Source organism: Equus quagga, chromosome 7 (genome assembly GCF_021613505.1).
Source record: "Equus quagga isolate Etosha38 chromosome 7, UCLA_HA_Equagga_1.0, whole genome shotgun sequence".
In the NCBI taxonomy this organism is placed as follows: Eukaryota; Metazoa; Chordata; class Mammalia; order Perissodactyla; family Equidae; genus Equus; species Equus quagga.
The window spans coordinates 51,599,033-51,614,480 of record NC_060273.1 but is presented as its reverse complement, the minus strand read 5'-3'; the positions used below and the strand labels follow the sequence as shown (position 1 = coordinate 51,614,480).

General features: G+C 39.4%; 1 protein-coding gene across 6 annotated transcripts in view; it reads right to left on the bottom strand.

Moving 5' to 3' along the window:
- The window catches only part of FBXW11 (F-box and WD repeat domain containing 11), a 124,205-nt gene that overhangs the window by 40,030 nt on the left and 68,727 nt on the right, over positions 1-15,448 (bottom strand). For 4 of the 6 annotated variants that reach the window (XM_046666644.1, XM_046666643.1, XM_046666647.1 and 1 more), the window contains 2 exons: positions 4,577-4,639; positions 1,248-1,473 (listed from right to left, as the gene is read on the bottom strand). In XM_046666644.1, coding sequence (XP_046522600.1) covers positions 1,248-1,473; positions 4,577-4,639 — 289 coding nt within the window. The remainder of the gene's footprint in view (positions 1-1,247; positions 1,474-4,576; positions 4,640-15,448) is intronic. The other 2 variants (XM_046666646.1, XM_046666649.1) reach the window with 1 other exon arrangement.

The following is a 15,448-nucleotide window of genomic DNA, read 5'->3' as shown; positions in this document are numbered from 1 at the left end:
ATTTACTTTTTTTTTGAGGAAGATTAGTCCTGAGCTAACATCTGCTGCCAATCCTCCTCTTTTTGCTGAGGAAGACTGGCCCTGAGCTAACATCCGTGCCCATCTTCCTCTACTTTCTACGTGGGACGCCTGCCACATCATGGCCTGCCAAGCAGTGCCATGTCTGCACCCCAGGATCCAAACCGGTGAATCCCGGGCCGCTGAAATTGAGATTGTGCAAACTTAACCACTGCGCCATCGGGCCAGCTCCATACCTAGCCATATTTAAATTAAAAATTCCTTTAAAGCAGCCAGAGAGAGACAGAGAAAGAGAGCAAAGAATTAATGAGCAATCAAAAGTCAAAGGCAGATGAATGCAGAGCACAGAGGACTTTTAGGGCAGTGAAATTATTCTGTATGACACTACAATGGTGAATACATGTCAGTACGCATTTGTCAAAACCCACAGAACGTACAACAAACACCAAGAGTGAACCTTAATGTAAACTATGGATTGGGTGACAATGACGTGTCAGCATAGGTCCATGTACCATAACAAATGCACCACTCTGGCAGAAGATGTTGACAGTGAAGACGCTGTACACAGAAGGGAGGGGAGTGAAGAACATGGGAGCTCTGTACTTTCCATTCAATTTTGCTGTGAAGCTAAAACTGTTCTAAAAAATAGTCTATTTAAAAAAATAAATAACCAAAGTAATCTTAACCATAGGAGTGTGTGTGACAGAGAGAGAGAGAGAAAGATGGGTAGTGAGGGAGAGGGTACAGAAAGAAATTTCAGAAATGTAATAAAGACATGCAATCAGTTTTCTCAACCCATTTTTGCCATTCCCTAAGTGTCACTTGAGATACAAGTGAACATCCTGCACTTTGTGACACTTCCCAAATACAAACACTGTAAGAAATATTGTCCCGTATTTCAAAATATTACTTATAAAGGCAAAATGCAGACTACATAGACACTATATCAAAATAAACAGCACAGCATTAACTCATTAAACTAAATAAAACAACAGTATTGATGAATAATTAACACTATTAATCAAAAAAACTACCTACACTTTCTAGAGAAATGCTAAATTATAACTCTTCTTCAAGTGCCATAGATTAAAATACAGTATAGGTCCCAAAGAAATGCTGCCTCACACTGTCCTCATCCACTCATTTCACAAATATCTGCTCAGCTCTGCCTAAGCTCTTGGGAGGGGCATTTTCCCACTCTCAGCTTTTCCAAAGACAAGTGCAGTTACCTGGTAAAGCGGTAATAAAGTCCCGCTGCAACATGGGCTTCAGGTAAGAGTTAATATGTCCATGCTGGTAATGACACATTCGGGAAATGAGGTGTTCCACAAATTCCACTTGATCTGATTCAGACCACTGGTCAAAATATTTAATACACAAGTCTTTTTCTTTTTGATAGTTTCCTTCTGATGGCCTCTTTCTGGAGACGATCACAGATGATGTTCCATTACTTATCTATTTTAGAAAAACAGAAAAATAATTAGTTTGACAAGGAAAAGAAATCTAATTAGTATTTCATTAGAAATATTTTTCACTCTGTGTATTTACTCTTAAAATGCCAGTTTTACCCTAAAGCCAAACTCAATCCTTTATTAATTCATTCAGGAAGTAATTTAAAAATATATTCAGGGCCTGTGTCCTCAAATTAGTCTCTAAAGTAAACGCCAAAGTTACAGTTATTTCTAAGGCTAAACGGTGTCTTAAATCATCATTCTCCACTGCTTATTCCAAAACCATGCTGTTATTAGATAACTAATGACAGAGATGACCATCTCAGAAAAATTGCTCAACTGGGCAAAGTGGCAACTGACTGACTATTAATAGCTTGTTTTACTTCCTCAAAGTTGAAAGTTAACGACATATTCGTCTACGCCAATGGTTCTCACATTTCTGGGTACATCAGAATAACAAGAGGGCTTCTTAACACACAGATGGCCAGGCCCCACCACAAATGTTCTGATCCTCCTGGCCTGGGTAGAGTGCGAGAATCTGCATTTCTAACAAGTACCCAGGTGATGCTGACGCTGCTGGTCCAGAGAGGACACTTTGGGGACGACACTTTGAAACCCACCGCTTTATCTAATGGGGAAATCTGAAGACAACTCAGTCGAAAAAGCTTCATTACACCCAACAGTTTCAATGTCTGTATTGCTTCCAGGGCTACTAAACTGCCGGCAAACAGGTGAGCCTTTCACTCCCTTTTGGATCACCTACTCAGAAAGCGACCCAACATAAACCACATAACCTGAAAAATCTTCATCCTATGTAGTTAGTTGATGGATAACCCACAGTGATAACTTGCACTTCTCATTAAATCTGCATGGTCCTTGCATAAAACCAGTATATTTTTTTAAAAGTGAAACTACATACACTGCATCTGGACAATAGCATCAAAAAAAAGAAAATCGAAATCCTTAGACTGAAGCCACAATTGCTACTGATGCTATGAGGCTCAGTAACATCCCTGTTTAAAAGCAAAATAACCTCAATGCTTTTGTCAAACATGTGCCAAGCTATCTGCTCATCACTCCTCTGACAGACCCCTCAAGTGTAATACCACAAGGAATAACATATACGAGAATTTTGAAAAATTAGACTTGCATTACAAACATCCATTAATTCCATTAGCTTATCTCAGAAGTCTACATAGAAAGAACCAAGAGCTTTTGTTGTCAGTATGTCCCCTAACTTAAAGTGGCCTGAACCCATCCCAGAAAGAAGACATCCTTTGTAAATATCCAAAGGAGTCTTTGGCCTTCCTTGAAAAACTCTTATAAATCTTTTCTGTCTGAAGCAAGTTCTTATGTTCACATTTAGAGGTATAAAGTTGGAAGGCATTTATCTCCTACCCCGTTTATCTTACCATCTCCCTGTCTAAAGAATGTTTTTTCCCTTGCAATTTGGGTGAAAGAGAGCTCACTGACACCGGCTACCACCAGAGGGCAGCATTGAACAGAAATTTTTAAAGTTGCTGGTAGTAAAACCTTCATATCTAACAGACCCAAAAAATCAGCATTCAAAACAGTCAGATGAAGTGAAAATTCTTTGTTGTGGTGAAAATAGGCTGCTATAAAGAGTATCTTTGTTACTTTTAAGCAAAGGATGTTCACCACAATGTTAGAGAAAAACTGGCAATAACTGCCCAATTATAGGCAACTGCTTAAAGCACATTTTAATACATCTACACAAAGTACTATAAAGTAGTCATTAAAATTAACTTTATAAAGTGAGATTTTAATAACAAGAAAACGTGTTTATTAAGTAATATTAAGGAACAAAAGGCAAGATGCAAAATTTTATATAGCGTTAGAATCACAATTTGTGTGAAAGGGAACACACCAAGACAGAGTAAAAGATACATATGAAAATGTTAAAAAGTGATTAATATTGAGAAAGGAAACTATATTTGTTTTCCTTCCTCTTTTCTTTCCATATTTTTTCAAAATAAGGACAAAATAATTGCTTTCATAACAGATTAAATATAACAACTTGCATTTGTGTGCTGCTTTATAATTTACAAAATACTTTCACACCTATTATCTCCTTTGATAAGCAAAAGGGTTATTATTGCATTTACAGAAGGGTTCCACACCATCTGGCTCCCTAGAGCACTGGTATGTGATTAACTAGTTGACTGGAACACAGACGAAAGAGAAAGTGAAAGCCGAAGTGCTCAGAACCACTGTGAGCCGAAAGATCAACAGTAAATGAAGAGAATCCTAGAATCCTACTGCAAAAGACCAAACATGAGGGAGGGAACACAAGTCAGTCTGTACACAGTTCCCAAAAAATAGCGGCAAGTGTTCAACTGATTTTATGGCACATTTTCCATTTCTCCGTCTAACCACCTGCTTGGCTCAGAAAGATCTTCCTGGCATCGTTTTGCTTTGTTTCATTTCATTATAAATTTGTTGGGTACACTTTATTCTTGCTAACAAATCTATCCCTTTCAGTTCAAATCAAATGAACCCACAGAACATTTTTTTAACATTATTCTCTTCAGATTTTGATTTGTTTTGCCTTTGTGTCTTCATGAATGGAAACTTTATTTGTATCATAATGGTTGATGAAAACACCAAATCATGAAACTTCACATGCTCCCTCCCACACCCCGCAAAAAAACTGGGGCAAAACTGGCAAAATAAAATAGAGCCAGGAAAGAAAGAAATTGAGTTTAAAAGGAAAGGGCAAACCAATAGGAAATGGGGGAGAGGGCCAGGAGGAGAAGAGAAAATCAGCAATGGTGTGTGGCAGGGTGCCATTCTGGTGACAAAGGACGCCACCATTGTCCACCTTTGGCTTAGACAGTAGCCACAGATCCAACATTTTAGGCAACAGCCACTTCAGAATCTTTGTGAAAATTCCCAAGTTCTTTAGCATTTATAATGACACATCCCTAAGGAAGAGAAGATAAATTAGAGTGAGTTCTGAAACTAGCAAAATTGCACAAAAGAAAACAAAAATGCTTGGCTCTTGTTTTCATCAAGGACGTGAGCTGAGGGAGCATCTTATCTACAGTCAGTCAACTGCTATCTTATCTGTGCGCCGTCATTCCTACCTGCCAAAGAGTACTTTTCTTTGGGGACTCATCTTCATTTTGATCCTCCATAACTGAAGTGTTCTAAGGGGGGAAAAACAGGTTATTTGAATCACGCCGAGTTTTGCAAATCCTAAATAGCTACACCAAAATATAATTTTGAAAACCCAAACTAGAGTGTACTAACACAAACCCAAAAACTATTCGGCTTGTGGCTAACACATGCCATTTTGGGTCAAGGGGCTCATCTTTCATAAATCAATACAGTTAGTGGCGGGACAAAAGTAAGCATAAAGTCTTCATTTATGAAGGTTGAGCACGCTTAGAAAACAGGCTAAATCATGGGAGAGGGCTGAAGCTCTATCTCAATCATCACTGTAATTCTTTACTTGCAGCAAGAAGCCCCAGAGACCCACTGCATTCTTGATGATTGCACAAAACAGTGACTAGAATGTCTGCTATTCAGTAATCCACCCCAACCATCAGCAGTTAGGACTGACAAAGCCCTGGAAGGCCCCCTGCCTCCCTCTCTTTCCTCCCTTGATAGCCTTGTTTTTCTGGAATGGCTTTGCAATCTCCCTTAGCAAGCATGGTGGGTGCCCCAGCCTTTTCCCTGATGAGGAGGATGCTGTTAGCCAGTAACAATCTGGCTTGCCCTGGGAATGCATTAGCTTTTGATTTTTGTATTTACTGCACAAAGAGCCACTGTGTAATTATTCTTTCTGGTGACCGAGTCGCTCAATAGACGCCCATTAACTGGAGATTATACATGATTGGATTTTCCCTTTTGAAGCTCCTACCTAATGGCTAAATGGAAACTTAACGAGAAGGGGAAGTGGGAGAGTCGTATTCTGAAAGGAGTAACTCATTTATGGATGGCAGTCTCCATAAGAGTCCTTCCCAAATCTAAAATTCTAAGATTGGGGTACAAAGTTTAAACTACATTTTTCCATAGTATATACAAAAGGATTTTATAGATCTGTTTAAGTTATCACTATTTACAAAATCCTGTTTATTGCCTCTAGAGGATAAGCCTGTCTCTCAGATTTTCCCTATTTTTTTAATGCCCTTCAAGTCGTAAAATGTTTGGACCCATACAATATTTCCAAACAATACGTTTGAAAATACCCAACGTACGTAACGGCAGAAGCACCACTGAACACGAGCGCCCCAGAGGCCACAGAGTCGGCTCTGATCAGGGACGGGTAGGACATAGTGGGAAAGTCAAAGGCCTTGAAACCAAAGAGACAAGCTGGAATCCTGATTTGGTCACTCAGTGTGTGGTGTGACCCTGAGCAAGCTGAAGCTGATTTACCCACGGACAAACACAAACCATCCAGAGTTGTTGTGGGGATCAGGACTAGCCAACAAAGCGCTTGATGTGTAACCGGTATTCAAAAAAATCTGTTCACGCCCTGCTTTGAAGATGCCACTTTCCCCAAAGTGGCGTCTTCTTAACACTTTTCTAATCTCAGACTTCGACAGAATGGCTCCAGGTGGTTGCATATAGATAAAATCCACTGGCTTCCTCAATAAAATCTTCTAAGCTGCAGAGCGCCAAGGTGTGCAATAGGGGAGTGGGGCGGGAGGGCAGGGCTTCAAGTGTGAAAGCCAAGCCTGAGCTAGGGAGGAAGGCAGTGTACCCAAAACAGGTCTAGAGTGGTGCCAGCAGCAAAGGATCCTCAATGGGAAGAAACATGTGGAGATAAAAGTAGTATTTCTCTCTCCATGTAATTTTCCTTTTACTGCTATCTTGAAGGACTCAGGGATTAATAAAACTGGCAGGTGTCCTTAGGGGAATGAATAAAGTGGGAACAGTGACTCAGTGCATTATCTCCTGGGTCTGACTGGTAGTTACAAAGCCAACCTTGCAATGTCACAGTGTCCTGGGTTCTGAGATAGTGGCAAGAAAAACAATGACTGGAAACATGAAGAGTTGAGCATGTAAAGTGGAAGAGAGATGGGAAGTAAGTCTCCACCCGCCTGGCTCCAGGCACCTCAGGAAATGTAGGAGGGATACATATATGTGGAGTGTTTTGAATTCAAAACTTTTCAATATAGGAGCCTGAATCCACTAGAGCTATTCTGACCTAAGCTACCTTAATACTTTCCTCACTTAGGGAGGAAACAAAAAAATGTTAGAGGTCCCTGTAGACTACACAAGAAACAACTGTCTTTCCAGCAAGAAAATTTAATTCTTCCTCTCATTCATTCCAAAACAGAGAAATGGTGTTTATTTACATAGCAGGGACGAAAACAACCCCTATGATAAAAATAGCATCTATCTCTTATGGCTTGATGAAAATGGATAAAGATACATAATTTAATAAAATTGCATTTAATAAAGCCCTGTGGGGCTGGAATAGCTCCTCCATCATACATACTTTTTCAGCTTCTCCTATAAAGCCTTCAGGAGAAGGTGCCAAAGTGAAAATGCTGCTCTCAAGTTACACTGATAAGAGGACCATTTCCAAAGAGTATTCCAGGTGACACGAGAAGCTCAGAGAAAAGAGGGTCCCAGGGTCAAGTAAGATTGAGAAATGCTGCATGCTCATGTGCACACTCTCCCCCCAACATACACAGGCCCACACAGATTGCAATGCACTTCATTAAGATACTAGAGGCTCTGTAACATCTCATAACTTAAAAACCAGGTCAAGTTAGTTTAATCCAGCTTTCCAAAGTTTGCTGGATATGAACACTTCCTTTTTATAATAATATCTCAATAACAGCTTAGCATATACTGGCAAACACTGGACTAGGGCAAAAGCATGGCATAATTCCTTCTTCCTCCCACTTCATCAGGCAAATACTTCTGGGAGACAAAGGAAATGCAATACAATACATACCTTTCGGTAAACACAACACATACCTTTTCTATTCCTCACCATCTTTCTCAGCCTGCTATACAGGGTTGTGGAGATGAGGAAGGATGGCAAAAATTCTCTTTAGAGCCACATTATTTTTTAATCACTTTGACTTTTATTCCTTAAACGTAAAACAGAAAAAAGCTCACAGGTTCAAGGGTGAGGTAAAAAAAAACAACAATGAGCCTTCCAAGAGAAAAGGAAGGTGGTTTCCTACATCCAACTCTCAGACGCAACCATGAGGTAAGCCAATCTGAGAGTCGACATCCTCTTTAAGTCTCCAACACTTCTGGGAAAGGAAAGTTCTTTGAAATACCAACCTGGCTTCCTACCCTTCTCATTATCAGCTCTTTCCTCCTACATCTACCAAGAAGTATCACATGTAAATAAAAATGTAGACCTTCCCCCTATGAAAGATACAATCTAGGAAGAAGCAGCTAGACTCTGGGGGCAGATCAACCTTAGCATTATGGACATTTGGGGCCAGATAATTCTTTGTCGTAGGGGGCTGTCATGAGCACTGTGGATGTTGAGCAGCATCCCTGACTTCTACCTACTAGATGCCAGTAGCAGCCTCTCCCTGACCTAATGGTGACAACCAAAAATGTCTCGATTGCCAAATGTTGGGGGGGGGGGGGGGGGGGGGGGGGGGGGAACGGGCCCCCTGGCGGACCGTGGACGCAAAGCTGCCCCCTTGAGAGCCCCTGCTCTAAGGGTGTGAGCTCCTAAACTTGCCTCCTCGGGAAGATACACTAAATCACCGCTATCTCAGGCCTGGCCCACCTTTCTCTTTGGGCTTTTGTCCTTTGGCCCCTGTGACAGCACGTGACTTCAACTACAGTCTGTTCTCACCATGACCAAGCAATTCATGGAGTATCGGACATATCTAAATTCTGGGGTAAGTCCTGCTGGCCAGTAAATTCTTATTTGGGAAAATTTGATATGAGGAGTTCTTTAGAGATCCATGGGCTTGGGGGTGTGAATGAGAGCTGTGAATATCATGAAGTCACTTACAAAAGTTAGTGTGTATATATGCCTCCAGAAAGATCCAGAGCTTTCGTCAAAGGTATCCCAAATGCAGGAAGACAGCAAAGCATGTCTTTCACCAAACAGCTGACCAGAATGGATGGAGCCTAGGCATTTATGTATATTTTTTTTAAGTTCTCCAGGTCATTTTTTTGTATGTCTCTGCTTTAAAATCACTGCTATGGCAAAATACTGTGGTCCATGTAGTAGCACCATCCTAAGTAAGGAAACTACACTGATACTATCACAACAGACTCCATCCCAATACGTGGTATTTCAGAACCACCAAACGCCGTGAGAATCTAACGCCGTTTCTTCTCTTACAAAGCCTTCAGGAGAAGACGCCAAAAGGGAAATACTAGTCTCAAGCCACAGTGATCAGAGGATCATTGCCAAAGAGTCTTCCGGGTGACATAAGAGATGCTCAAAAAAAAAAGGATCCCAGGGTCTAATGAAGTCTGACAAATGCTGTGCCCTGCGTGAGTGCTCTCACCCTCCCCGCAGCCCCACCCCCAGAGGTCACAATACTCTTCCCTAAGAAACTAACGGCTCTGCAATGTTTCATAATTCAAAAATCAGGTTAAGTTAGCTTAATCTAGCTTTCCCAAGTCTGTTGGATATGGACATCCCCCTTTTGTCATATCTCTTAATAACAGATAGCACATACTGGCAACCACTGGACTAGGACAATAGCATGGCATAATTCCTTCCTCCTACTTCACCGGACAAATACTTCTGAGACAGAGGAAATGCCCACTTTTGGTAAACACAATATATTCCTCTCCTACTCCACATCATCTTTCCCAGACTGCTACACAGGGTTAGTCTGTGTATAGGCACAGCAGGCTCTAAGCAGCGATATATCTTTGCCAGTAGGTGCCACTAACACACACAGAATATATTACACTTGGAAAATTCCCTACTTCAAAAATTACACAAGAGGAACCAATTTCCTACTTTAAAAATGCTGCAAATTCTGTATTTTGAGTTTCATGATAAGAAATGCTGATACAATGTAAGATTTTCATACAAAAAGCATCTTTACTCCTGAGAAGAAGTAAAAAAAACCTACAAAGAATCTGGAAGACATGGGAGCACTTTGCCATTTTCTCGTGTTTTTAAATTTTTGGATTTAAGACATTAAGGATGACAAATACATAATGCAAAATGCTATTAGCTAACCTTATTAAGTCCCTGTACTAGGCTTGTTTCATACATTGTCTTTTAATCTTCAGAAAAAAATATAAAAGTAAACATTCCAGTTTTACAGAAGAAACTAAGGATCAGAGAATTAAGTAACTGATTAAGAGTCACATAGTTAGTAAATGAGAGACATGGGACTCAGATCCAGCTCTGTTCTACTAAGAAGTCAATGTACTTTCCACACAGAAAAATATATCTCAGGTGTTTTCCAACTACTAGTTGTAGCCTATGAAATCAATTTGGTGGGCTGCAACCAGCATTTTTCAATAAAATGAAATTGAATCTGGGCATTCCCCTGCCCACAAGGGTAAGCATAAGAAAAATCACACAAAAAGGCTAAAAGGAACGAGCAAAAACATAACAGGAAAATTCAAATTAAAAGAAAAGCACAAGTCATTACTGCAAGTAGAACAATATTCAAGTCAACCCATTGAATAACATAAAGAGTGCTGAAAACCTCTAAAAGGAAAAATGTATAAAGAGGATAATGTCTGCTTTAATATATTGAATAAAATTCTGTAAAGTACATCAAGGAAAAAAGTTAGAAATATTCTTAATTTTTTTTTTTTTAAAGATTGGCACCTGAGCTATCATCTGTTGCCAATCTTCCTTTTCTTCGTCTTCTTCTTCTCCCCAAAGCCCCCCAGCACATAGTTGTATATTCTAGCTGTAAGTGCCTCTGGTTGTGCTATGTGGGATGCCACCTCAGCATGGCCTGATGAGCAGTGCCATGTCCGTGCCCAGGATCCAAACCAGCGAAACCTTGGGCAGGCGAAGCAGAACGCACGAACTTAGCCACTCGGCCATGGGGCCAGCCCCTTAAAATTTTTTTAAACATCTTTCCATCTTTGACAGATCAAGCAGAATAAAAAAAACAAAACACTTGATTTTCCACAGAACGTTGGAAAAAAACTGACAGAGCATCCTAGGCCACAGAAGCAATCTTAAATAAAGTTAGAAATCACTCCCACTAGCAGTGTATGTGAGTTCTAGCTGCTCCTTACTAGGTACAGTTTTGGGGGTTTTTTTTGGTTTAGTTTGGTTTTCTGTTTGTTTGTTTTTTAATTTTAACATTCTGTTGGGAGCACAGTAGTATCTCCCTGTGCTTTTAATCTCCCTTTTCCTGATGACTAATGATATTGAGCACCTTTTCATAAATTTATTAGCCATTTGGATATCTTGGTTTGTAAAACAAAGTTTTTTTGACCATTCTTTAATTGGACAGTCTTTTCTTATTGATTTCTATAAGTTTTTTATATATTCTAGAATGGAGTGCTTTTTCAAATATATTTATTGCAAAGGTCTCCTTATCTGTGGCTTAACTTTTCCTTCTCTTAATGGCGTCTTTCAATACAAAGATGTAATTAATTTCAATGAAGTGTAATTTAACCATTGCTTCCTTTATTATAACTTGTGCTTTGGGTGTCCTGCGTAAGAGAGATTTCTCCTCCTACAATCATAAAGATATACTTCCATGTAGCAGCCTAGAAGTTTTATTTTACCTTTTACATTTATATCTAAAATTCATCTACACTAATCTTTATGTAAAGTAAGACTGAGGATTCATACTTTACAACTCAAATTTAATGTTTTTCAAATTTCAGGCTGCAATCCATTATAGTTTGCAATATCAATTTAATCCAGCATTTTTTAAAGAACTGAAATAGAAAAGAATAGAACACAAAGCATATCCCTGATTTCATCAATTCTAACATACATTTTTTTTACATTTTAACATCTCCGAAATTGGGATATGTCTTAAAATCAATGGCATCTTACAATTAAAAATGCTAGCTTTTTTTCTGAATGCTATATAAAATAATGCATGTCTTACAACTTGCTGTCATATTTGATAATGGAATATAGTATATGAGGGAGGATGTGTGGAGTGCATATATGTGATACACACACAAATACGTATACATAACACATATACATAAATACATCTATGTACATATATGTAAATTACACACAAACACACGCTCATGTGTACTAGGTCTAAATGTAAATTTTATTTCTTATTGTGAAAACACTTAAAAACACTGGAAACCCCTGGTTAAGGTATTAGAGTACAATGAATCCCATACTGCAAAAGTTACTGCCTTTTCAGTTCTCTTTCTGTTCTTCTAATTATATCCAAAGATATTTTCACATCTAATACCTCCAATTGTCTGTTTGTAACAAAAAGAGCTGGCCTCCTGTTCAGTTTACTGTAACAAACAGGGTCTGGCTACAATTTCATTATGGGTTTCATTATCATGGCATTTACTTTTATGGTACCTATCTGAGCAAGTGCCACTGATTTTCCAGTCATGAAGTGACATACAGTTCTCTTTCTGATTTTTTTAAGACAGCAGATTTTTTTAAAATATGTGAAGTAGGTAAAAGAACAAATGGTATAGAGATATGTCAAAAACTGTGAAGGCTGTACTCACATGTCTAAAATGAGAGACATACCATCTTAGAAGAATACTAACAGGAAAAGAGGTCTAAACTGTATTTTAAATGGAAAAAAAGCAAGTTGGAGTGATGTCACCAACATGGTGGAGTGAGCTGTTACCTTTGTCTCTCCCCCTTCGAACTACAACTAAATGGACGCTCACTGATCAATAGAGGATACCCACACAGCACAACAGGATGCCTGAGAGACCCAAGCAGCTATACATCAGAAGGTGGATGGACCACTACTGGGAAGTGGTGAAGATAGGTGAGCACTCTCCAGCCCCCCAGCAGCCCTATGCATGCCTGCAACTGCTCTCCCAGCTGGAGTGCTCATAATACTGCTGTGGCTCAGGGTGGAGCACACCTCAGCACGACTGCAGGAACAGGAGACAGCAGCCCTGAGCCCCTGCATGATTGCTTTCTTGGAGAGCCCACAGTGCCACTGTAGTCCCCAGGGAGCAGCCCAGGCTCGGACCCAGTGGGGAGGCCCCACCTACCAAGCACAATTGGTGGTGTGACCTAGGAGGAGACAGCAGCTGGGCCAAATGAGTTCCCGGCTGCTGTGAATGCCCACAGTACTACTGCATCCCCAAAGCAGGAAGCATGTCTCGGTGGGACTGTGGGAGCAGGTGGCAGAAGCCCTGAGCACCCATGTAACAGCTTTCTCATTTGGTAGGGGAGCCCACAGGGGATCTGCAGTCCCAAGGAGTGGCCCAGGCTCAGACAGGCACAGCTGTCAGGGATCACAGCAGGCTCAGAATACACAGCTCCTGCCCGCCCCACCAGTGGTGGCAGGTGGAATCTGTGACCAGATATTATCACTGTGCAAAAAGGAACAAATCTACCCCATCAAATATTAAGAAGAGGTATGTTACTACTCCAGACCAGAAAGAAAAAGACAAACACCCAGAAATCAATCCCAAAGGCACAGAAATTTACAATCTAAATGACAGAGAATTCAAAATAGTTATCATTAAAAAACTCAAGGAGTTACAAGAGAACTCAGAAAGACAGTTCAATGAAATCAGGAATAAAATTAATGAACAGACGGAATTCTTCATAAAAGTGATTGAAACTATAAAGAAAAACCAATTAGAAATGTCAGATATGAAAAAATCAATTATTGAGATAAAGAAAAATCTGGAGTCCTTAAATAACAGAGCTGATATTATAGAGGAGAAAATTAGCAATTTAGAGAATAGAAATATAGAAATGCTTCAGGTGAAGGAGGAGAGAGAACTAAGACTAAACAGATATGAAGAAATTCTCTGAGAAATATCCGACTCAATTAGGAAATGCAACATAAGGATTATAGGTATAGGGAGAAGGTGGGGAGGGGGAGAGAGAAGCATAGAGCTTATTCAAAGAAATAATAGCTGAGAACTTCCCAAACCTGGGGAAGGAGGTGGAATTACAAGGAAAACAAGCTAATACAACTCCTAATTATATCAATGTAAAAAGACCTTCTCCAAGGTATTTATTAGTAAAACTGGCAAAAGTCAACGACAAAGAAAAAACATTAAGGGCAGCAAGGCAGAAGAAAATGACCTACAAAGGAACCCCTATCAGGCTTTCAGCAGATTTCTCAGCAGAAACAGTACAGGCTAGGAGAGAGTGGAATGATATATTCAAAATACCAAAAGACAAAAACCTTCAGCCAAGAATACTCTATCTAGCAAAAATATACTTCAGATACAATGGCAAAATAAAAACTTTCCCAGATAAACAAAAGCTGACGGAGACCATTGCTACAAGACACCCCCCACCCCAAGAAATGACCAAGAAAGCCCTCGTACCCGAAAAAAAAAAAAAGGGTTTACAAAGCCTTGAGCAAGGAGATAATTAGGCAGACAAAATCAGAAAATTGCAGCTACGAGAACAGGTTAGGAAACACTTAATCATAACCTTAAAGATAACGGGAAGGAAAATATCAAGAATAAATATAATCACTTCATTTTAACCACAAACTCACAACACAAAATGGAATAAGTTGTGACAACAATAACTTAGATGGGGAAGAGGAGGGGGTGGAACCTGCTTAGACTAAGGAAATAACAGGCTATTAGAAAATGGACTATCTCATCTACGAGATCTTTTATACAAACCTGATGGTAACCACTATACAAAAAATCAGAACAGAGACACAAATGACAAATAAAGAGAAAACTTAGAAAACTATCACAGAAAGCCGTGAAACTGAACTGGCAGTCTGAAAAACAGGAAAGAAACAAGGGAAATACAGAACAACGAGAAAACAAGTGATAAAATGGCAGCAGTAAGTCCTCATAAATCAATAATCACTCCAAATATAAATGGACTAAATTTTCCAGTCAAAAGATACAGAGTGGCAGGATGAATTAAAAAACAAGACCCAACAATATGCTGCCTCCAGGAAACACGTCTCAGCTCTAAAGACAAACACAGGTGTAGAGTGAAGGGATGGAAGAGATACTTCAAGCTAATAGCAAACAAAAGAAAGCAGATGTTATCATACTTATATCAGACAAAGTAGACTTCAAGACAAAACAAGTAATGAGAGACAAAGAGAGGCAGTATAAAATGATAAAAGGGACATTCCACCAAGAGGACATAATACTTATAAATACATATGCACCCAACACTGGAGCACCAAAGTACACAAAGCAAATATTAATTGACCTAAAAGGAGATATTAAGAGAAACACAACAATAGTAGGGAATCTCAACGCCCCACTTACATCAATGGATAGATCATCCAGACAGAAAGTCAACAAGGAAATAGTGGAACTAAATGAAAAACTAGACTGGATGGACTTAAATATGTATAGAACACTCCATCCAAAATTAGCCAAATATAGATTTTTCTCAAGTGCACATGGAACGTATGTTGGGAAACAAGGCAAGCCTCAATAAATTTAGGAGGACTGAAATCATATCAAGCATCTTTTCCGACCATAATGCTAGGAAACTAGAATCAACTACAAGAAAAAAGCTGGGAAAGTGACAAAAATGTGGATACTAAACAACATGCCAATGAACACCCAATGGATCATTGAAAAATTAAAGGAGAAATCAAAGAATATCTGGAGACAAATGAACATGAAAACAGACCATACCCACTCACATGGGATGCAGCAAAAGCAGTCCTAAAGGGAAATTCACAGCAATACAGGCCCACCTTAACAAACAAGAACAATCTCAAATAAACAATCTCAAACTACACCTGACAGAACCAGAAAAAAAAGAACAAACCAATTCCAAATTCAGAATTCAGCAGAAGGAGGGAAATAACAAAAATCAGAGCAGAAATAATTGAAATAGATACCAAAAAAACAGCAGAAAGGATCAATGAAACTAAGAGCTGGTTCTTCGAGAA